This window comes from Budorcas taxicolor, chromosome 13 (assembly GCF_023091745.1).
Source record: "Budorcas taxicolor isolate Tak-1 chromosome 13, Takin1.1, whole genome shotgun sequence".
Classification (NCBI taxonomy): domain Eukaryota; kingdom Metazoa; phylum Chordata; class Mammalia; order Artiodactyla; family Bovidae; genus Budorcas; species Budorcas taxicolor.
The window spans coordinates 30,078,462-30,101,194 of record NC_068922.1 but is presented as its reverse complement, the minus strand read 5'-3'; the positions used below and the strand labels follow the sequence as shown (position 1 = coordinate 30,101,194).

The following is a 22,733-nucleotide window of genomic DNA, read 5'->3' as shown; positions in this document are numbered from 1 at the left end:
TCTTTTCCAGTTTAGAATGGTGGTTTCATAGCAGTGGTTCGAATGGTGGTGATTATTTTTAGTAACAGTAACAGTCCTTGCCCGCCTGCCTGCCTCCCCTTGCTCATCCTCCCTCCCCTCCTTCCCTCCCTTCCTCTGTTTCCTTGCTTTTTTACCAGACAACATTCGTCTTTCGTGACGACACTTGCACAGGGATGGTATGGACATGATGATCAGATGATTTCATCCTGCCTTTACTCATTAATAGTAATTGTGCTGTCAAACAGTAGTGACTCTTACATTTTTAGTGACTTTAATTACACAAGCTAAAGCTATTCTGAGGCAGTCTAGCGACCAGGGAATAAAGCTGTGTCTCCTCCCCAACACACCCACAAACAACCATTCCTATTCCTAAAAGTGTGACTGTGTATGCACATAAAAAAATGGTGACTAGATAGAGTTAATGGGTGTTAATTAGCTTGATTGTGGTGATCTTTTTATAGTATATACATGTATCAAAACATCAAGTTGTCTACCTTAAATATATTTAGTTTTTGTATGTCAAAGATATTTCAGTGAAGCTGTTTTCTAAAAAGTGCCTGGAGTGTGTTTTGCAGGAAGATAGAGAGTGAAGGTGATAATGTTCTGAAATCTTCACCCTGTGGCCTTAAGGCCCCGATGGTCTGGATTCTCTGTCCTCCAGCCACACTGTCTCCTGTCAGTTCTTCATATATGCCAAGCCCTTACTTCCCTGGGTTGGGAAGATCCCCTGGAGAAGGAAATGGCAACCCACTCCAGTTTTCTTGCCGGGAAATCCCATGGACAGAGGGACCTAGGTGGGCTACAGTCCATGGGATCGCAAAGAGTCAGTCATGACTTAGCTACTAAACAACAGACAACAAGCCCGTACATGATGAATCTTTACACTTCTTTCATTTCTGCCTGGAATACTGCAGCTGAATGGATCACTCCTCTCTCCTTCAAGCCCTAACTCAGAAGGTACCTCAAAGGCCTTTTCCTGGACCATTTCCCACTGACTCTTTTTCACATTATTTTGTAGGAATAATCACTTTGTAATGACCTTTTTTTGTTGGCTTAGTTATCTTTTTTTTTTTTTAATCTTGAATTTTTCTGTTGTCCTTAATGGAATATTAACTCTATGAAAGCAGTCACATTGTCTTTCTGGGTACATATTAGATGCTCAGTAGACATTTGTTGAATGAATGAGCAGACAGTTTCACCAGAATGGTGAGCTCTTCTAAATACGTGCATTTGCTTTTCTTTAACTGTTAGGTAGAACAGAGTAATGTTTGTTTTCTGCCTACGATCATAGTGGGAAGTCATTAGCTGCTGTATATTCTCCTGTTACCCCAGTATTACTGCCTTAGTACTACCCTAGTATTACCCGTCTAGTGTTGTAGCAGTAATTGTGGTGTTTTCTAGGGTTTAAAAGATATTTCTTATGGTAGGATACAGCACACAGATGCTCAGATAGATGAAAGGCAGAACGCTTTTGTTATTTACAGATCTAAACAAGAGAAAGCTCCAAGACAGGAAGAGAAGGAGACCTGTGGACAAGGCACCAGTAGGCTGCAACCCTGAGGGGCAGCTTCCTATGGGAACTGGGGTGGAGTTGGCTAGGGGGCTGTGCAACCCATGCCTGGCCCCGCTGTGGGCTGGCTGGTTTGAATAGATTCAGTGGGCTCTGGGCTTGGGAGTTGTCCCTTGTTGTCTGGTACCGGGCTCCAGGGCGATTAGGGCCATGCATGGTGGCCTGGAGGGTGGGAGACGTATCAGGGAGGTTTGGACTTTATCAGCTGCCTTTTTTAAAGGAAGCTGACCAGCCCCTAGTGAGGACCTCGAAACTAAGTGAAGACAAGTATTTAAAAAGGAAGAAAGATAAAACTCTTACACTGTGGTGCTCATCTGTATATAATTATAGCTGTCCTTCTGAAAATATATATATACTTGGAATTCTATACTTTTTATCAAACATTTAGAGAAACAGCAGTAAGGAAATAATTGTGTTGTTAATGGATTTTGTGAGTCTGAACATTTTCCTTTTCTTTGATAGTGTAGCAAATTGCCCTTTAGAGTTAAAATGATCAATTTCATATTACATTTATCATATGCATTCATTAAGACAAAGGAAACAGTCTCTCTCATGGGCTCTCTGGCTCTCTTTCTCTCTCCCTATCCCTATCTCCATGTGTGCATGTGTCTATCAGACTGTACTGAGATGAAAGGTTGACTCTGAATGCTTTGGGGTGTGCACTTTAAAAAAAAATATATAGAACTCCAATGCCGTAAAATTCACCATTTTAAAGTATATAATTCAGTGGGGTTTTTTGTGTATTCACAAGCCTCTGCCATCATGACCACTATCTAATTTCAATACATTTCCTCACTTCAAGAAGATCCTCTACACCCTTTAGCTGTCACTTCCTCATTCCTCGCCAGCCCCTGGTGCCTTTTTGTGTCTGAAGCTTTGCCTCTTCTGGATAGTTCATCTAAATGGAATCGTACAGTATGTGGCCTTTCGTGTCTGGCTTCTTCTTTCACTTAGCATAATGTTTCCATTGTTCATTCCTGTGTATTAGTACTTCTTTTTTACGACCAAATAATATTCTTTTGTATGATTTATCAATTTATATCAATTTCGTTTTTCTCTTTAGTAGTTGATGGACGTTTAAATTGTTTCTGATTTTTGACTCTTATGAATAATGCTGCTATAAACATTAATATATAATACTAACATGATAATGTATAAGACTACTGTGAACATTAGTGTTTTGTGGACATGGTTCTATTTCTCTTGGGTGTGTACCCAGGAATGAAATTACTTGATCATGTGCTTTCTACATAAGTTTTGGAGGAACTGGCAAACTGTTTTCCAAAGTGGGTGCACTATTTATGGCCTTTCGATTTATTTATTTTTATTATTACAAAACACTGCATGAGTTCAGCACTTATTTACCCTTTGATCCCACTGTATATGCTTTTATCCTCATTTTTTTACTTCTACCTTAACTAAACACACACACAGCCTACACACGGATACATGCACACTTTTTCTAGAAGAGGAATGAAACGATGTCTAAACTTTCCATCACAAGAGGCAGCATGATGTAATGGAGAGCTGCCACATTATGTGTCAGAAAACATGAGTTTTAATTCTGACTCTATACTAGTTAGCTGTTGAATTCAGACCAGGCACTGATCCTGTGTATCTTCCGGTTTCCTTATGTAGAATGGAAGGACTTGGCCGAAAACCTCTAAAATCCCTCAATTCTGAATCTCTGCTAAGCTTTGTCTTCTCCTTTGCCCTTTTGCTGTTATCTTCTCTGTTGTCCTCAGATCACACTTCCTCCTCTCCTGGTTGGTCATTGGGATTAGCACATCCAGTTCATGTCTCCCATCACAGGTCAAAAGATAGTTTTACTATCCCACTGCCCTCCTAATGATCACAATAAATTTCAAAGGTGGTTGAAAGCAGGACACCATAGCGAGGCTTTTGGCTGCCTAGTGATGAATAGTTGACCCTGACTGACTGTTGCAAGGAGCCACTTGGGATTTCCCAGCTCCAGTGGGGGTTGGGGCGTGGGTGAAGGTCTTTGTGAGAAAAGAAAACTCAGCAAATGTTATTGGTAAGGTTACTTGTTTTTTAAGAGTCCTTGTCCATCTAACAGTGTGAATGACTGATGTGAACATGGTCAGATTTCACAAGTCAGTTTTTAACCTGTTGAATTTTAAGCTTGCTTTTTCTCTGTCACACAAAAATGATACCCTTAAATTTTCGGTGCTGTTGTTTTTATAGGTTAAGTGTGTAACCTTGAAGGCAGGCTATAAGGTATAACTTTTTAATATATTTTAGAATTAATATTGTGTAACTTTGAGTTTACTTCCTGCCATAATCAAGTGAAAGATTCTTTAATATTCCTAGATGGAAGTATATATTTTGCTTTAGAGAGATTATTATATTGCTCTAGGTTCTTTAAAGACAAGATGTTCTTAAGGCTTTTTCTCTTATTTATTCATGTATCTACTCACTTGTTAATTTATGATTATTTTCCTGATAAAGTAATTACCATCAGATTTATAGTTTTAGAGTTTGAAGTACCAAGCTGAAATTCTAGAAGTGGCCATTTTATCTAGGATCTTCAGTGAAACATGAGAATGATTCTTCGGGTTACACTAATTTCTTTTTTGCTGTGTTAAATCTGTATGATTTTTATTCTGGTGGAAAGATGCAGTATAAGCTTTGCCCTGACAGTCTTTATAACACTCATTTTTACATTTAGCATTTGACCTTTATAGGTAAGGCATTCTGGCATAATCCATTATTCCATTTAAATATGAATTAGGCACTTTAGTGATGCTTCAAGGATTTGCTGGTAAATACTTAACAGGTAATATAAAATTTTCATTTTCTTATTTTACTACCTTTGTTCTAGGTTGGCTCTTACTTGAAATCTCCAAAATTCCCTATTTGGATTGTTGGCAGTGAAACTCACCTCACCGTATTTTTTGCCAAGGTATGCTTTGCAAGATCTCTTGTTGTTGTTGTTAAGTTTGACGTCAGACAAACAGGTAATATTACGTCCATATTTAGTTTGAATCTTTATACAGAGTTCAGTGGATTGTTTCAGAATCTAAAAAGGCGATACTAAAGATCGTACTGCTTGCATGACTGTCCTGCTCTAGTTTTGGAGTCATTTCAGTCAAGTCTGTCATGATTTAGTTATAATTTCTTTATCTTTACCAACTATACAAGTTTGACTTCTGATTTTTTTTAGAAATCACTGTGTTATGATGAAAATAATTGAAATTAAATGTTTTGAGTTACTGTTTTCTAGAGGATAAAAATTGAATTTACGTGATATAAAATAGTTTTAGTTACAACATCTAGGAAAATATTTTGAAATTTATTAATAGTTCAATGATTTAGAAGTCAGTTGCTCTTTTAGAATGGAATATTTCCACAGTTTTAGTATATATAGTATAACAATATCGAACTAGGTTAAATACATTTGAATATGTTTAAAATGTTTGCTCCCAGAAAACTGTTGCTAAATCAAAGGCTTTATAATCTTTCTCTTTCCACAATTGAGTGGTTTAGAGCTTTGAATTCAGAAGCCTTTGCTAGCATCCCAGCCTTGCCACTTCCTAACATGGCTCAGCCTCTTCGCCCATGTCTTTAAAATAGGGTTTAGTAATAGGATCTTGTTCTTAAGGTTGTTGTCAGGCTTAAATATAAAACATTTAGCAGAACCTAGTACATGTTAAATGCCCAGTAAATCTTAGCTGTCATCGTCATCATCATCATCATTGCCTTTTTCATTATTCTGGTATGCCTGTGTAGACATGCTAGATGTTGGACTAAAAGGAGAAAATAAATAATTCTGGTTTTGATGCTTTTTAATCCTGTTGCACTTTGCTGATTACTCAGCGTGCTCTTTCAGCTTGTACTTGTTACTGTTCTTTATTGTGTCTGTTGTAAGAAGTATGAACTATATAAATTGTACTAAAGACTAAAGTGGCAGTGCGAGTTTTAGTGGGTCTGTTTCATTATTTATTACTGTATTTACTTTTATTGTGCTGGCAAACATCCAGCAAGTGGGTTTAGTGGCAGATACAGGCTTAACCTTTCCTTACAGGGAAAGCTATAAATGCAGTTGAAAAGTACAGACCTTACTGATTCGTTGTATTTCATCTGACAGCTTTTGCTGTTCATGTCCCTCCTGAAGTAGAGAGGAGGAAGTTAAAAGCAAATGTAACCTGCAGAAACTAAACACCTAATTCCCTGACTGAAGATTTCATCATTTGACTAATTTTAGTGTCAAGTGTTATAAATTTCCAGAAAAGGAAATCAGTTCCAGTTCACATACAGAAATGTGTTATCAAGCCAATTATTAATTATTTTTATCACAGCCCTATTCTTTAGCATTAGGAAAACTATTAAATTCTATGAAATATAAAAGACAGATAAAATGTGTTTTTTAATTTTAACTTTTTATTTTGTATTGGAGTATATAGCTGATGAACAATGTTGTGATAGTTTCAGGGGTGCAGCAAAGGGACTCAGCCATATATATACATGTATCCATTCTCCCTCAAACTCCCCTCCCATCCAGGCTGCCTCATAGCATTGAGCAGAGTTTCCTATGGACCTACAGAGTTTCCTGTAGGACCAAGGCCCTACAGTAGGACCTTGAAGATAAAACTGTTTTAAATCTTAAATTTTATGAGTGATATTTAAGAAATGATTTTGTTGTCAAAACAGCAGAAAAGATTTCATGGGAGATTAATACAAGCAACAGTGTCGGTTGAGCTATGTAACAGTGCAGACATTCTGTTTTCAAGCATTGATAATAGGTATGTCGAGAGTGTCGTGGGAGTACACACCTTATGTGAAATACACACTGCCCCCTACCTGTCCTGGTTTACTTCATTGTTCCCAGTGAAGTTCCCTTCGTTGTTCCCAAGATGCACATTTGTTCCTCTCAGGCCTTTTGTCGCTTGATTCCTGGTCAGTAGTGAGCCTTGTGTAGGGCAGGGACTCTCACTGATTTTCTTATCCACAGACCTCAGCCACATGCAGTGAAAAGTTGAATTGGAGCCATGAGGTACATACATAGAGAAAAAACAGAGACCTTGCAACACCAGTTGCATGTAGGCCTCAAAACACACTCAGTGGACACTGTGGAAATCAGTCAAGACTTTTAAATGTTTGTTTGTGTTTGGCTGCATTGGGTCTTCATTGCTGCATGTTGGCTTTTTCTAGTTGGGATGAGTTACGGTCACCCTTCGTTGGGGTACGCCAGCTTCTCATTGCAGTGGCTTCTCTTGTTGTGGAGCACAGGCTCAATAGTTGAGGCGCATGGGCTTAATTGCCCCACAGCATGTGGGATCTTCCTGGATCAGGGATTCAACCCATGTCCCCTGCATTGGCAGGTGGATTCTTAACCACTGCACCACCAGGGAAGTCCAGTCAAGGTTTTTAAATCTGTCTTCATTTATACTCATCCTCAAAACTACTAATAATCCTAATAGGAAAGTGCACGTAAATTGAAAGTGATTATAGAAGTTTATGTTAAGATTTTAGGTTCTTCTGCTGTTATAAATTATGAAATTTGTATATTTCAAATACCTTATCTCTCTTTTAGAACTCTTAAATTGTGTGCTAACTGTTTTGACACTTAACCTCTGTGTAGTTTAGTCGCTCAGTCATGTCCGACTCTTTGCGACCTCATGGACTGCAGCACTCCAGGCTTGCCTGTCCATCAGCGTATAGGGAATTCATTAGTTTCATGAATAAAGCCTTTGCACAAATTTTCCACATTTAGGTTCCAGTGACATTTATATCTTCTAAAAATGTTTTTTCATGACTCACTCTGAAGCTTCTTAAAAGCATGGGTACTTCTTTTTCAGTGAATTGTAGAGCAATTGAATTTGGATTGCTTGCGCATGGTATCTTTAAACATGTAAAGAATTTTTCCCTTTGAAATAAACTGTTACAAAGCTGGAAGAACATGTAAATGGTAAATGATATTAATAATGTGCTCAGTCTCTGTCGTGTCCTACTCCTTGCAACCCCATGGACTGCAGCCCGCCAGCTCCTCTCTCCATGGGGATTCTCCAGGCAAGAATACTGGAGTCGGTTACCATGCCCTCTTCCAGGGGATCTTCCCAACCTAGGGGTGGAACGAACCCAGGTCTCCTGCATTATAGGTAGATTATTTACCATCTGAGCCACCAGGGAAGTCCAGTATTAATAATACTTGATAATATTTACTGGGTTCAAATTTAAATTTTTCAAAATTTTATTCATGTAGCGTTTGCCATTTAGATAATATTGTAAACTTTGTTGGTTTTTACATTACAATAAGATCTGTTATTTGGTCACACTTTCTTGGATATTTATATATTTGAGTAAGTGATTTTGGCAGTGAATTTATTTTTGTTATTATTTTTTATTTGTTTTTGGTAGGTTTACCCACTCGTATGTTCCTGACCTGAAATAACACAATTTCCCCTCTCTCTCCCTCCCCCAAAACTTAAAGTGAATATTGATACCTTTTTCTACAAAACTTGTGTGTTTGTCAGGAAAAGTATTTTGTGTATGCTGACTTCTTTGTACTGATTATGATGAAATATTTAAAAAGCATGTTTTAAGGTCATGATTTTAAAGGCAGTCTATAATTTGGCATTATGTTGGGTTGGCCAGAAAGTTCGTTAGGCTTTTCCACAAGCTGTTACAGGAAACCCAAATGAATTTTTTGGCCAACACAATAAAATGCCTTTGAAAAGCAATAGACTTTCTCATGTGACTTACACACTGGAAGTGATTATAGTTGCAGTTCTCTTCATTTATGTATGTACCCATTTCTTACATATTTACAGGGTTTGTTTACTATGCGCCTGGCATTATGCAAGGTGCTGTGAATACAGTGGTGAGGAAAAAATAGATGAGGCGCCTGTTGTGGATGTGTGCATTCTCATGGAGGAGGCATTAATCAAAGAGTCACACTTAAAAAATTAAAGCTGTGATGGGTGCTGACAAAGCACAGGTCTCTAAAGGTGGATTAGAGGAAGATTAGGGATGTCTCCTTGAGAAATTGATGTTGAAAATGAGCCCTGAGGCATCAGTAAAATTAAGCTGCAGGGAGAGGGAAAAAAGCAGTTCCTACAAGGGAAATAGTTGGAGCAAGCAAATTACTGCAGAAGAAAGGACTGTGGTGCGAACAGCTGAGAGAAGAAGGGGAGCCCTGAGACTTGGAGGTGGGGGCAGGAGGAAGCTGCAAAGGCAGACAACCTGTGCGGCTCTCTTCTAAGAGTAAGGGCAGCCACGAGAGTTTAAAAGTCGGCGTTGGGAGTAGTTTGAGGGAGAGATAGGAAGGAAGGGAACAGGACTAAAAGTACATTTTGAAAAAAATCACTCTGGCTAACTGTAGAAAGCAGACATTGAAGGGTAGCCTAGGGATTAGATAAACAAGACCCCTGTAGTCTTCCTGGTGAGCAAAGGGTAGTTTGATCCAAGGTAACAACTGTAGACATGGATAGAGGTACAGCTGACCTTTGAACAACATGGGTTTGAACTGATTTTACATAGATTTTTTTTCATTAGTAAATGCTACACAATTTCTGGTTGGGTGGATCTCCAGTTGGTTGAATCTGTGGATACAAAACCACAGATACGGAGGAACTGTGAATACACAGGGCCAATTATAAGTTTCCTGTGAGTTTTTGACTGTGCTGAGCGTCCGTGTCCCCAACCCCTGCATTGTTCAAGGATCAACTGTATATAAATTTGAGAGATGTATTCCTGAGTTGACAGAACTTGGTGATAGATTGAGATAGGTGAGGAGTGAGAAGTCTAATGAGATGTGTGTTTTTAATTAGACCGTAGACCCTCAGAAAACTCCACAGCTTTGCGCTTGTCGAACGCACCTACTCATGATTAAGGCCATTTATTTTTCTTTGGCTACATTGACAAGGTCAAGATACAGCAGTGAAACGGCCCAGCCAAAATAACTCCACAGTGAGGTTTACAAGGCCTGCCCACACAGACAGTGCTTTTTAGTCTCTCACATATTAAAAGACCACCAAGGATCATGAGACATTTGAGAAATGTTAATGTGAAGAACAGAAATCAGAACAAATAGGGAAAAGGAGCTCACAAGATTAGAGACAGTGTAGGACAATGAAGGCATCAAAAGAAAATTTCAAAAAACCAAGAACCATAAGAGAATTTGTGATGAACTCCATGAAACTGGAAGCCGTGAGGAAAGGACATTTGAAGGACAGAAGAGAAACCGGAAACTTCCTGAGAGAACTGAAAGACAGATTGGAGAATGCCTGCCCTAGGTCATGGCAGTAGCCTCCTGACGACCGTGCTGTGGCCCTTCATGGAGCCTAATAGCTTCTCAATTCAGCAATAGAATGAGCCCATTACATGGAGTCGCTTCATGTCACTGGCTCCCTTTTCACTAAGAGTAGAAGCCAGTGTCCTTAGAGTGACCCCCCTCGGCCCTTCCTCGGCTCATCAGACTCCCCATCACCCTGTAAGCGTGTTTCTTGCTCCTCTCCCCTCCTGCCCTGCTTGGCCACAGTGGCTTTTCCTGTACCTCCCGACGGGAAGCAAGCCCTCCACCCCTGCTCTTGCCTTTAGGATCTTGAGCAGACGTCTGTATCAAGGATTCCTCCCTACCTTCATGTCGTGCATGGCAATCCGAGCGCAGGCTGGAAAAGAATCTCCAGACACAGAGCATTTCAGAAGGGAGTGATTTTATTATTAAGAACAAAGAGCTGAGATAATGGGGGCACTGTGAGCACAGCGGGCTGACCACCTGGCAGATCAGGGAGAGCTGACTTAGACCTGTGGGCCTGTTCAAGAGAAAGCCAACCCCTTTCGTGGATTAGTAGTCAATTTCTATAGCCTCAAGACAAAATTCTTGCTGAAAGGGTGGCATTAATTAGGTGATTGGTTAGGGTGCTATAGGGTGAGGACTCAAGTGGACATTTTTACCTAATACGGAGTCAGGGAACTGGCTGGTAAGGATGTGGGAACTCATGGCAATGGTTGCTATGGGGCTCAGTCAGTTCTGGGAGATGACCTTGGTGGGGGACTCTGTGGCCTTAGTACAAGGCCTCACACCTGTGACCTTGGTATGGAACTCTATACTTCAGATCAGGATTCAAGTGTTAGTCTCTTAGTGAGGCCTTCCCTGGGACCCTTTATAAAAATCTCAGTCCCTCCTCCCTTTTCATTAAGTCTCTCTCCCACTTATTTTCAAAATAGATATTTTTTAATTGAGGTAAAATTCATGTAACAAAATTAACCATTTTTAATGAACACTTTTGTAGCATTTGGCACTTTTCACAATATTGTGTAGCCATCACCTGTATCTAGTACTAAAACATATTCATCACCCTGAAGTAAAACCCCAAATCTACTTAGCAGTTACTCCCTATCCTTCCTGCCTGGAATCCTAGCAACCACCAGTTTGCTTTCAGTCACGATGAGTTTACCTATACTGGATATTTCATGTAAATGAATCATACAGCGTATCACCTTTTGTGTCTTGAGGCTCATCCTTATTTCAGCCTGTCTCAGTGCTTCAGCCCCTTTTCTGAAAGAATGATACTCCACTGTGTGCATGTAACACAACGTGTCCACTCGTCAGTGGATGTGTGGTTCGTTTCTTCCTGTGGTTACTGTGAATAGTACTGTAGTGAACATTCCTAGACAAGGACCTGTGTGAGTCCCTATTCTCAATTCTTTTGGGAATTTGGTATCAATCTAGAACTGGAATTGCTGGGTCATATGGCAGTTTTATGTTTTAATTTTTGGAGAAATGCCAAGCTGCTTCCCAGCAACTATACCATTTTACATTCCTACCAGCAGTAAACAAGGGTTCCCAGTTCTCCACATCTTTGCCAGCACTTGTTACTGTCCCATTATTAGTATTGCCATCCTCGTGGGTGAACAGTGGTGGTTGTGGCTTGATTTACATTTTCCTAGTGACTGATGATGTTGATCATCTTTTTTTGTGCTCTTTGGCCATTTGTATGTCTTCTTTGAGGAACTGTCTATTCATGTCCCTTGCCTGATTTTGAATTGGGCTGTTTGTCTTTTTATTGAATTGTAAGGTTTTTTAATATATTCTGGTTACTAGGCACATAACATATATTTTACCTACTTGTTTTAGGTATTATCTCACTAGTAAGCTCAAAGATGGCAGAATTCTTGTCCACTTTGTCTCTTCCTGTTTCTAGCACCTAGAACAGTGCCAGGTTCAGTGTTCATGCTTTACAGATTTTTGTTAAACAGATGAAGAAAGAAATTAGCAGAATACACTGAAGATTTATTTCACCTTGTAATGTAACCATGTTGATACTTGATAAAGGGGGAAAATGGAGCTGAATATGCTAAATTGTTTTTTATCATAAGAATTCAGTAGATCCCTAAGCTTGAAATCAAGAAATCAAGAAATAATTGTTAATGCTTGCAGTATCCTATATAGAGACAAAAATAGAACTTACTTTTACTCCTTGGCCTGATCAACTTAAATACACACACATACATACACAGATTCTTTCTCCAGATGAGTGAATTAAAAAACTTCGAGTATTCATAAATCATCATTTAAAAGTCTGTCTTCATGGTTTGAGGATGGATAAGAAAATTGTTTCTATTCAGTGAAATAACTTCTTTTTCTTTTTGAGATGAACAGTATATTTTTAGGACTCTCACATCCATACATGGACTACTGGAAAAACCATAACCTTGACTAGACAGACCTTTGTTGACAAAGTAATGTCTCTGCTTTTTAATATGCTGTCTAGGTTGGTCATAACTTTCCTTCCAAGGAGTAAGCATCTTTTAATTTCATGGCTGCAGTCACCATCTGCAGTGATTTTGGAGCCCCCCAAAATAAAGTTAGCTACTGTTTCCCCATCTATTTGCCATGAAGTGATGAGACTGGATGCCATGATCTTCGTTTTCTGAATGTTGAGCTTTAAGCCAACTTTTTCACCCTCCTCTTTCACTTTCATCGAAAAGTTCTTTAGTTGTTCACTTTCTGTCATAAGGGTGGTGTCATCTACATATCTGGGCTTATTGAGATTTCTCCTGGCAGACTTGATTCCAGCTTGTACTTCATCCAGCCCCGCGTTTCTCATGATGTACTCTGCATGGAAGTTAACTAAGCAGGGTGACAGTATACAGCCTTGACGTACTCCTTTACCTTTTTGGAACCAGTCTGTTGTTCCATGTCCAGTTCTAACTGTTGCTTCCTGACCTGCATACAGGTTTCTCAAGAGGCAGGTCAGGTGGTCTGGTATTCCCATCTCCTTCAGAAGTTTCCACAGTTTATTGTGATCCACACAGTCAAAGGCTTTGGCATAGTCAATAAAGCAGAAATAGATGTTTTTCTGGAACTTTCTTGCTTTTTCTTCTCTTTAATCATCAGTTTTCCCTTTGGCTCATTAACTTCCTTTTTTACATTTGGTGGTCACAGATTAAAATTATTTAGCTCACTTTCATATTTTCTTCTTGAATTGGAACTAATTATGGAGCTAATTTTCAATGTGGATTCAAGATGATGCTCTAAATTTGACAATATGATACTTTAATAGTATTAGAATTATGTTTAAAAAGGATAGACAAATAAATTAAGTGTTTTTGTTTTCATTGTGCATTTAAATCTTTGGAATGGAAACTGTTGATTGAACATAAAAATAGTTGGAACCTACCTGTGACATCTAGCTTCATCTTCAGAAGATCAGTGACTAATTTCCTTGATAATCCATTTCCAACTTTCTTTTGAAGCCAGGAAGATGAGTTTTACATTCCTTTTTGTTCTCTTTTATGGTTATAAAAGGACTCCTTGTATACTGTGTACAGAGTGTTGCCTTTGACCTTTCCTATGATAAAACAGGTTTCCTTTTAGATAAGTACACATGAAAACACATCTCTGTTTAAATGCAAAGTATATGGAGAAACTGAATTTAATGCAAAGGAGAAACAAAACCTTGACTTGTTCCTGCATGAGCTGACTCTTCTTACAGTGGTATCTGTTACTGGGAATTGAGATAGAATTCTTTATACAGAGCATGCTCTTTTTGTGTCCTACTCTTTGGTGTAACATTAGCAGGACTACTGCAGTTACATGTTAGAACCTTTTTTAGGGCGTTCAAAAGTTGAACAGTTCTACTTTATCGTGAATATATTCCTCTACGTGTATTAACACAATTTTAAGGAAAAGAAGCAAAATGATGCTTTATAGGTTTTATTTCTCATAAAGAAAATTCACTTCTATCTATCTTTCATTACTGATAAAAGTCTTAGGACTTGGAATATAATTAGATTCACAGTTGGGCACTTTTTAATACGGTTTTCCTATGTATTAATACGGTTTACTCATCCTATCCATTTATCCTAAATAAATTTTAGAGTTTTGTGCGTTTGTTTAAATTTCATGCCTTATTTGCCTCAGAAAAGAAAATGGATTTAAGAGCTAAAATATTACTGTTTGTACTTTAAATCATAAAATATTACTGTTTATAGTTTAAATCATAATCATTACTGTTTGTAGTTTAAGTCCATAAATCATAATTTTGTGTCATATTTTAGTATTGTTTTTTATGAATTTTCTTCTATTATCTCAGTCATGTCTGTGGTATTATGCAGTTTACTGAAACTAGTAAACTCTTTCCATTTGAATTTGTGTCTTGTAGCTTTTTGTTACGTTAGAACCCAGATAATTGTCCATACAAGATACAGTATTGATGATATATGCCTAAAGGCATTCTGTTATGAGTAAAGTCTATGAGTTTTCATTTAGAATCAGCATTGATAAGTCTGTACCTCTACCTGTCCATCTAGAATTGATGAAAATAATTGTGGCAAATAGAGTGGGTTGCAGAAAAGGCCTTAGCATATATTTAATGTATGATGAAAGTGAAATTGAAGGTTGCTCAGTCATGTCGACTCTTTGCAACCCCATGGGAACTATATGGTCAGCATCTTATGTGCACTCCTCATTCATGCCTCTGTGCAACCCTGTGAAATAAGTACTGGTTTCATCTACATTTTAGAGTCTGGGACCAGTGAGAAATAATACCTCCTGGCTAAAGCATGAATTCTGTTCACTGAGCTTTTAAATACTTCTGTCCCTTAGGAAAACAAATTATTAGACTAAGGTGAACTAGAGACTGAAAGAGGGGAGAGGTGTGTGCAGAGGAGATGGCATTGGAATTAAAGGACATATTGTATATTAGACGAAATGAGGAATGTGCTCTAGGCTTGGGAAAAGAGTAAGCAGAAAGAGATGTGGGATATGAAGCTCTGTGCTGTATTTGGAGAATAATAGTTGGTTCATGATGGCTGAACTATATTCACTGTGCTAAGAGATAAGATGGAAGCAAAAATTGGGATTAGATACAGCACCAGCTGGCATAATCATTTCTCCTCTGACATCTCACTGTACTATGCTTATCTTGATAAGCTATGCATGCTTATCTTGATATGAGAGGCTAAGCATGAGCATCTAGGTCATGAATGTAAAGCCTGTTCATGGAAGTGGAACAGCCTTCTTAAGAACTTTCTCTCTGAAGCTGTGATGAAACTTACAGAGTATTAGAAGTTGAGTACTGTCAGTATTTTTGACCGTTTAAACCTTGTTTAAAATAGTAGAAAAGGAAGGAGGATGTGGGAGGATCTAGGATCAGGGATGTCCCTTACTTTGCACTTACACTACTCCAGGACTACGAAGTTTAAATAACCAGTGTAGTGTTGTGTGGACTATAGTGTCAGTCATCTTTCTAGGCTTCTGTTTTCACAAGAAACATAGGAAGTGTATATATGTATATGGAGATTCCTTCTGTGCAGCTTATATGGTTAAAATTCAAGTCGATGGGTAGCATGGAGGAATAGAAGAGGAAGAAGCAGGTCAAGGATGAACAGGACGAGCAGATATTATACATGTGACATAAACTAAAACCTCAGCCAGAATGTTAGGGTTTAATTCCTTTTGCCAGCTTCCTGAAGTCACAACTAATCCTAAAGTTTGAACAGTTAACACAGCAGTATCCAAGAAGGGTGGGGTGGGGGCCGTGAGAACAGTCACCTCAGGCCAGAGCAGGCATTTGGCCACTGAAATCGTCTAGAACTTCCTGCATATGACGATGATAAAGAGGAATTTGACCAAGTCCATTTTATTATGTTTAAACTCTGTGGACAGTGTCCCCTCTTTTTGCGGTGCTGAGCCACACTCCAACCGTCTCCCCAGACACACACCCTTATGCTTCTCTTAATTTGCAGGGTGGCTGCACGTGTCCCACAGGTGCCTGCCTCCTGCCGTGAGGACTTCGCAGTTCTCCTGGCACAGCCACAGGTGGCCCTCACAGCTTCTTCCAGGAGCTGGCAGGATGTTACTTCTGCTTCTGTTTCTTTGGCCAACAATGGCACCTAACCAAATCATGATGTCAGTGGGGCTCAGGAGTAGATCTCTGCCACAGAGAGGTACTGCAGAGCCCATGACAACAAGCAGTGATTATACTCTCACAGGGAAGAACAGGAATTGACATCGACTGTACTGTCTACCACCCTGGGCTACTGTGGGGCCAGGTAATGTCTCAGAGTTTCAGTTTGTTTAAAGGATATAAAGAGTCTTAGCCTAGAAATGAGGAATTTTTGACCGTCAGGTTGATTTTTGATATAATATGAACATCTACCATTAAAAAAAAAGCCAGATAATCATTTTTCTTGAATTTTGTAGGTATCCTTGTGCCTAGAGAGTAACAGCTTGTGTTAGCGGTTTTCTTCATGACATACGGTAGTTAAAGAGGCAAAGAGCTTTTCTTGGCTCAGTTCTTCAGAGTAAACGAGAGAAACCAGAAGTTATTCTGGATGTCCATGAGAGCAGGACACCTTAGGCCCGAGGAATGAATTCTTTGGCATAAAGCAGTGGAGAAGGCTGGAGGGATCCCTGCAGTGAGTGGTACAGTCATAACGATGGGGAGAAAAAGAATCCAACCAGTGTTAATATAATCATCATAAGGATTGCAGCGCATCATATCGAAGACTTTCCTTCCAATGCCTGGTTTTGTTTACACATTTAGAGTTTATGTTTCTGTGCAGAAAGAATCTTGAAGGGTTTTGCTTGTGTATTTCCTACTCTGACTTCTCCTCTGACACAGCACAGGTCAGCACACAGCAGTGAGCTGTTGTGGGGTAGCTGGGACTGCTGCAGATTCGAGCAATCATGGAAGAGTGAGAAGAAAGGCCACTTTACTACCTACTTTAAAGACCATTAAAAAAAATTATTATTTATTTATTGGGCTGCATTGGGTCTTGGTTGTGGCAGGCAGGATCTTTTGTTGTCGTTGTTGCAGTGTGTGGGCGCTCAGTAGTTGCTCCGCCGCATATGGGATCTTAGTTCCCTGACCAGGGCTTGAATCCGAGTCCTCTTCATTGGAAGGCGGTTTCTTAACCACTGGAGCACCAGGGAATTCCCTACTTGAGAGCATTTGATAACTGATTTAAAATCTTATTTCTTAGTAGTTCCCAAATTATTTTCCTTAAGTAGTTCATGAGCAAAGTCAATATGGAACATATAATAAAGTGATTTTTAAAGCAAAATTTTACTTGAAGTCTAAAGGGAAATTATATCCCAGTTAGCTTGTGTGTGTGTGTGTGTGTGTGTGTGTGTGTGTGTGTGTGTGGAAGGACTCCTCATAACACTATAAAATGTTGTCTGCAAGCTAGAATGTAATTTATATGTGCGTGATCATTCCTGAAAATAGATAAGGTTCTCAGGGGTTCTTTGATTACTCATGACAGCAGATTGCTCTTGGTAATGATGAAAGGTATAATAAATAAGCTTTAAAGACCTTTTTGGTAATGAGCTACATACTTACATCTAGCTAACACACTGAACACGGGCCTTCCTTATGTTTCCGTAGGTATTTTAGAAGCATAGGTAATGTTACAACATTTTAAAAGGTTTATGGTGGACAGAGCTACACGAAAAAGAGATATTCATTTCATGACTCTAGGATATTAGATAGTCCCATTACACCTCAGGGTTTTGTTTTTTTTTTTCCCCCTTTTCTTTTATAGTACTTTGCCAGTTAAGGAAAGTTGGATGAAGCCAGATAACTTTAAAAGCTATATTGTTTAGCAGTCTCTGTTGACCAGTAAATTGGCTAAGAAGTTATTTGCCATAATATTCCTGTCATTAAAGCATCTGATGATATTTAACTAATGTAGAGAACTACTTTAAAAATAAAATTAATGTTGATGATAAATCAGAATTTAAAAGTATTGCTAATTAAAATATTTGACTCTTAGGTTTAGATTCTCTTGTGGGAGGACCTTACAGAGTTTTGGATGCAGTACACACTGAAATTTTCTCCTAAGTACTGCAACTGGGGAAGAAAAAAAAAATGCTCACGGTTATCCTTGCTGCCTTAGATAATTTGGAATTACATCATTGGAATCTATTTATTTACAACTCAGCAGTTTTTTGAGGATGGGGGATATGTGTGTTTGAATTTTATTTTAGAAAGTAATTTTAAGAGAATTTTAATAATATTCATGGAACATATAGGAACAGATTTTTCTCTCTTCTGTTAGATTGTGATGTCTTTATCTCACCTAATAGGCTTGACAGGTATTCAAAACATTATGGGTATGTAGGTAGTTATATGGGGAAAATATGTTAAATATGTAGTCTAAAAACTATTGCCACATTTGTCTTAGATATAGAAAATCTAAGGGTAGGATCCTTGTCATATTGTTCTTCACGTTTATACAGTTTTTACAGAAGAGTTCTATTTTAAATTATCCTTTCTAATTAAATCATTTTCTTTATGTGCAGTGAAAAAAATTTGGCAGTTATATCTCACTAAAAGGTTGAAAAGGACCCTTTCTCAATTAATGAAATTCTACACTTGCTGTTCAAACTTGCTGCGCAGATATGAAATATATGTAATATTACCATATCACTGAAATAACTACATAGGCCATCCTACTCCAGGTCTTACACAGGGAACCTTGTTTAGAAGTGTTGAAGTTAAATAAATTGGTAAAAATGAGTGTTGGAATTTGTAATTTTAAACCAAATTAGAAAGTTAAAAGTTTGGAGTTCAGCATGAAGCACTTTAATGGGAATAGAAGGTGGTTTTGTAACTTGTCCTGATTTCATCTATAAACATGTAAACATTACATAAATTTAAATGAGCTTTAACTGAGAGATCTTTTTCTACAGTAATCTAAAAAGCACTGTAAACACTCAAAATAAGCAAGCCAACAATCAATTTAGAAGACTGTTATTAATTTATGGATGAAAACTTTTGGAATGTTTTCCTTAGAATTTATTGTAATCTTTCGTGGTTTTGGTAGGGGGGCTTTGTGTTTTTCTTTTCCCCCCTGTAGTATAAACACATCTTAAAATCAGTGATATGAGTTAAGAACAATTAATTCCTAAGGAGTTTGGCAGATTAGCTATTAGTATATCACTGAAACCAAAGGAGCAAAACAAGATTTTTCTCCCTTAATCGTTCAAGACACAGTTTGCTTCACTAGTAATGACAGTCATAGTTGATGGTTTTATTATGTGGAACATGACCACTGCCACTGGGTTGTACTTTAAGAGGAAAAAGGAATTTCTGTTTTGGTAGTTTGCTTCCGAGGGTTTTTCATTGTCTGCTCATAGCGTTTTGAGATACTTGTTTCAACTTTTAAACGTCAAACAAGAAATTCCCTAAATTCCTTTTTGGAAATACTCTATTCTGACATCTTTGCCATAATCTCCTTTCACCTGTTTCCATATTTTGCCTGGCAGACTCTCCAGCTTTGATCTCCTTTAGTCCTCATTGCCTTTTTCTGCTGGCCTGTGAGAGGCCTACAGCTGGCAACCACTGGATTGGCATAGTGTTAAGACAGCCACGTGCTCCACTTGGGTTTTTAACCATCTCCTCCAAACTTCGTTTATTCTTCCATCAGAGCTGATTCCCCTGCCTAACCACTCCCTGTCTCTCTCAGTTCTCCATCCTGTTCAGCTCTTTCAGTTTCCCTTGTGCTGTGCTCATTCACGTTTCTGCCTTTGATGATTCCATTCTGGCTAGAGAGAATTTCCTGCCCTCTTTTCTGTTCCACATGAGAGCCAAAGTACCTTCTTTGTAAAATTTATTAAGGTGATTAAGACATCATTATGTCCCCAGATATGTCAAAAGAAGGCATGTTTACTACAGCTTAGAGCATTGAGGGGGAAAAATATAATATATTCTCTAAATCATGGGTCAGTAAACTATGGCTCACAGGCTAAATCAAGCCCTACACCTATTTTGTGAAATATTTATTGGAACACAACCAGGTGCTCTTGTTTATGTATTGTATTATCTTGCTGTTACACATTGTCTTATCTTGCTACCTTATGGCCTGTGAAGCCTAAAATATTTACTGTCTGGCTCATCACAGAAAAAATTTGCCAACCTTTACTCCAAATGAACACTTGTTAAACCAGAGTACACCAGGACTTTGCCCAGGCTTCATCTGATATTTCTATATTAGGCCATGCCTGTCCAAAGAAGAATTAAGCACACATTTTCTAAAGCCTAAATTGTTTATATGTTTATAACCGGAGGCAAGAGATAAGCAGTGAATGTTTTATTAAGTCTACTTTAATTTTCTTTCTTTCTTTTTTTTTTTTTTTACATGAGCATAGTATTTATTTATTTGTAGCACTTGAAACTTAGAGATGAGGCATCAGGTAGTTAATAAATTCTTTTCACACTCCCTTATTTTCTGAAATCTTTAATGTCAGAGAATTTGATGCCAACCTTTTCCTCTGGCTAGAACTGGAATCTTCCTTGTTCCCCAGACTTTATAAACGGTGGCAGTTTCCCAAAACTTCACTTTTGTAGGAAGATTTAAAAGATGCTTCATTTATATTCTCTGCCACCTCTTCCCCCAAAAAGATTCTTTTTGTTTGTTTTTTAACCAAGAAAAACATTATGCCCATTCCTTCTACTTAGATCACAGTTTTAATTAATATTTAGAAATTTTGAAGTAATGTGTTAAAACTCATTTCAAGCTCTGCCTGATCACTTACTAGAAACAAAGGTTGAAATGCAACAGGTGTTGAGTAGGAAGAATGACTTTATCTTCGTCTTGTGCCTCCAAACCCTCCCCTTTGCATAAGGGCTCATCTGCAGCTGTATACCTTTTCCTCCACTAGCGTTTCAGTGACTTTGCTCCTCCACAAATTCCAACAGGTGTTCTCAAGTGGACAATTGAAAAAAGAAAGGAGAGATAGAAACAGTTAAGGAGGTGAAAGCTTATTCTGCAATACACATAAAAACGTTTGCAGTAAAGGTTTGGAAGTGGTAAAGGAAGCTAAGGAATAATAACAATAGTCTCAATGCTATTAAGTGCTCCCTAAATCTGAGAACCCACACTACAATCCTAGCCTTGATACAAAGGTGATTGTAGAGCTAAGGCTCTACTGGGGGTGTATTAGAGAAAGGAGAAAGCATTTTAAGAAATACTGTTCAGACTAGGTTAAATGGACACATTTAACCCAAGAATCGGGTAGTATCTGTAGTACCAAACTGCAGTGCCTTTTTCCTTTGGCTCAGTGATCCTGCTCTGGAACTCTGTCCTACAGATACCATTGTTCATGTCCTATAGATATGACTGTTCACGTATGAAATCACATGTTCCAGTTTATTTGGTACAGCAGTGGTTATGGTAAAATGTTACGCACAATCCAAGTATCCAGCAGTAAAGGACTGGATCATAAAATCAGAAAGGCATTGCAAGTTCAACCAGATGAAAGCATGGCCCTTGACATGTGTATTATCTATAAAATGATACTGAAAATACAGGAAAAGGAGACCCTAAAAGTTGGTATCAAGGGATGGTAAAAGGGAAATAACTGTACATTACCAGATCTACATTATAAAGTAACAAGGTTTTTTTAAATTATTTTATCATTTAATACATTAAAACTGTGTAGGGGCTTGTATATATTGCCTTGTTTTGACTCCCATACCCATTTGATACCTACTCCCCATTGAATGGAACATGCCGTTAAGGTGCTCAGACATGGTCAAGTGAGAACTACTCTAACTGACCCTGAAGAGTTTATTCCTTCATCTTTGAGATAAGGGCAAGATGATTAGGACAAAAGTTATTTAGTGTATTTCTTAAAAATTTGTTTGCATGGAGAAATAGCAATTTAAATTCTACTTAACATTTATATCCCACTTTTTAAAAAATTGAAGAATAGTTGATTTACAGTGTTGTATTTCTGCTGTACAGCAAAGTGATTCAGTTATACAAATATATATACTTTTTTTCATATTCTCTTCCATTATGGTTTGTTACAGGATACTGTATATGGTTCCCTGTGCTGTACAGTAGACCATGATGATTATCTATTTTATATATAGTTATTTGTATGTACTAATCCCAGGCTCCTAATTTATCCCTCCCTCAGCCCCTCCCTGCTTTGGTAATCATAGGTTTGTTTTCTATGTGAGTCTGTTTCCATTTTATAAATAAGTTCATTTTTATATATTTTAGATTGCACATATAATTGATATCATACAGTATTTGACTTTCTGGTGTATTTCACTTATTATGATAATCTCTAGGTCAGTCTGTGTTGCTGCACATGGCTTGATTTTATTCTTTTTTATGGCTGAGTAATATTTGTGCGTGTGTATACCACATCTTTCTTTCTTTCATGTCTTAGCTGTTCCGATAGTGCTGCTGTGAACACAGGGGTGCATTTATCCTTTTGAACCATGGTTTTCTCCAGATATCTGCCCAGGAGTGGGATTACTGAATTATATGGTAGTTCTATTTTTAGCTTTTAAAAGACTCCCCATACTGTTCTCCATAGCGGCTGTACCAATGTACATTCCCGCCAGCAGTGTACAACTGTTCCCTTTTCTGTGCACCCTCTCTAGCATTTGTTATTTGTAGACTTTTTAATGAAGTGGCCATTCTGACCTTTGTGAGGTGATACCTCATTGTAGTTTTGATTTATTTATTTAAATTTATGAGGTATTTGGATATTTTGGAAATTAAGCCCTTGTCAATTGCATCATTTCCAAATATTTTCTCCCATTCTTCAGAATGTCTTTTTACTTTGTTTATAGTTTCCTTTGCTGTGCAAAAGCTTAAGAGTTTGATTAGGTCCCATTTGTTTATTTTTACTTTCATTTCTATTGCCTTG

General features: G+C 38.0%; 1 protein-coding gene across 1 annotated transcript in view; it reads left to right on the top strand.

The window, feature by feature from the left end:
• MINDY3 (MINDY lysine 48 deubiquitinase 3) overlaps positions 1-22,733 on the top strand; it is an 82,614-nt gene that overhangs the window by 39,251 nt on the left and 20,630 nt on the right. Inside the window, exon 10 of the mRNA XM_052650994.1 lies at positions 4,434-4,514. Within this exon, the coding sequence (XP_052506954.1) occupies positions 4,434-4,514 (81 nt within the window). The remainder of the gene's footprint in view (positions 1-4,433; positions 4,515-22,733) is intronic.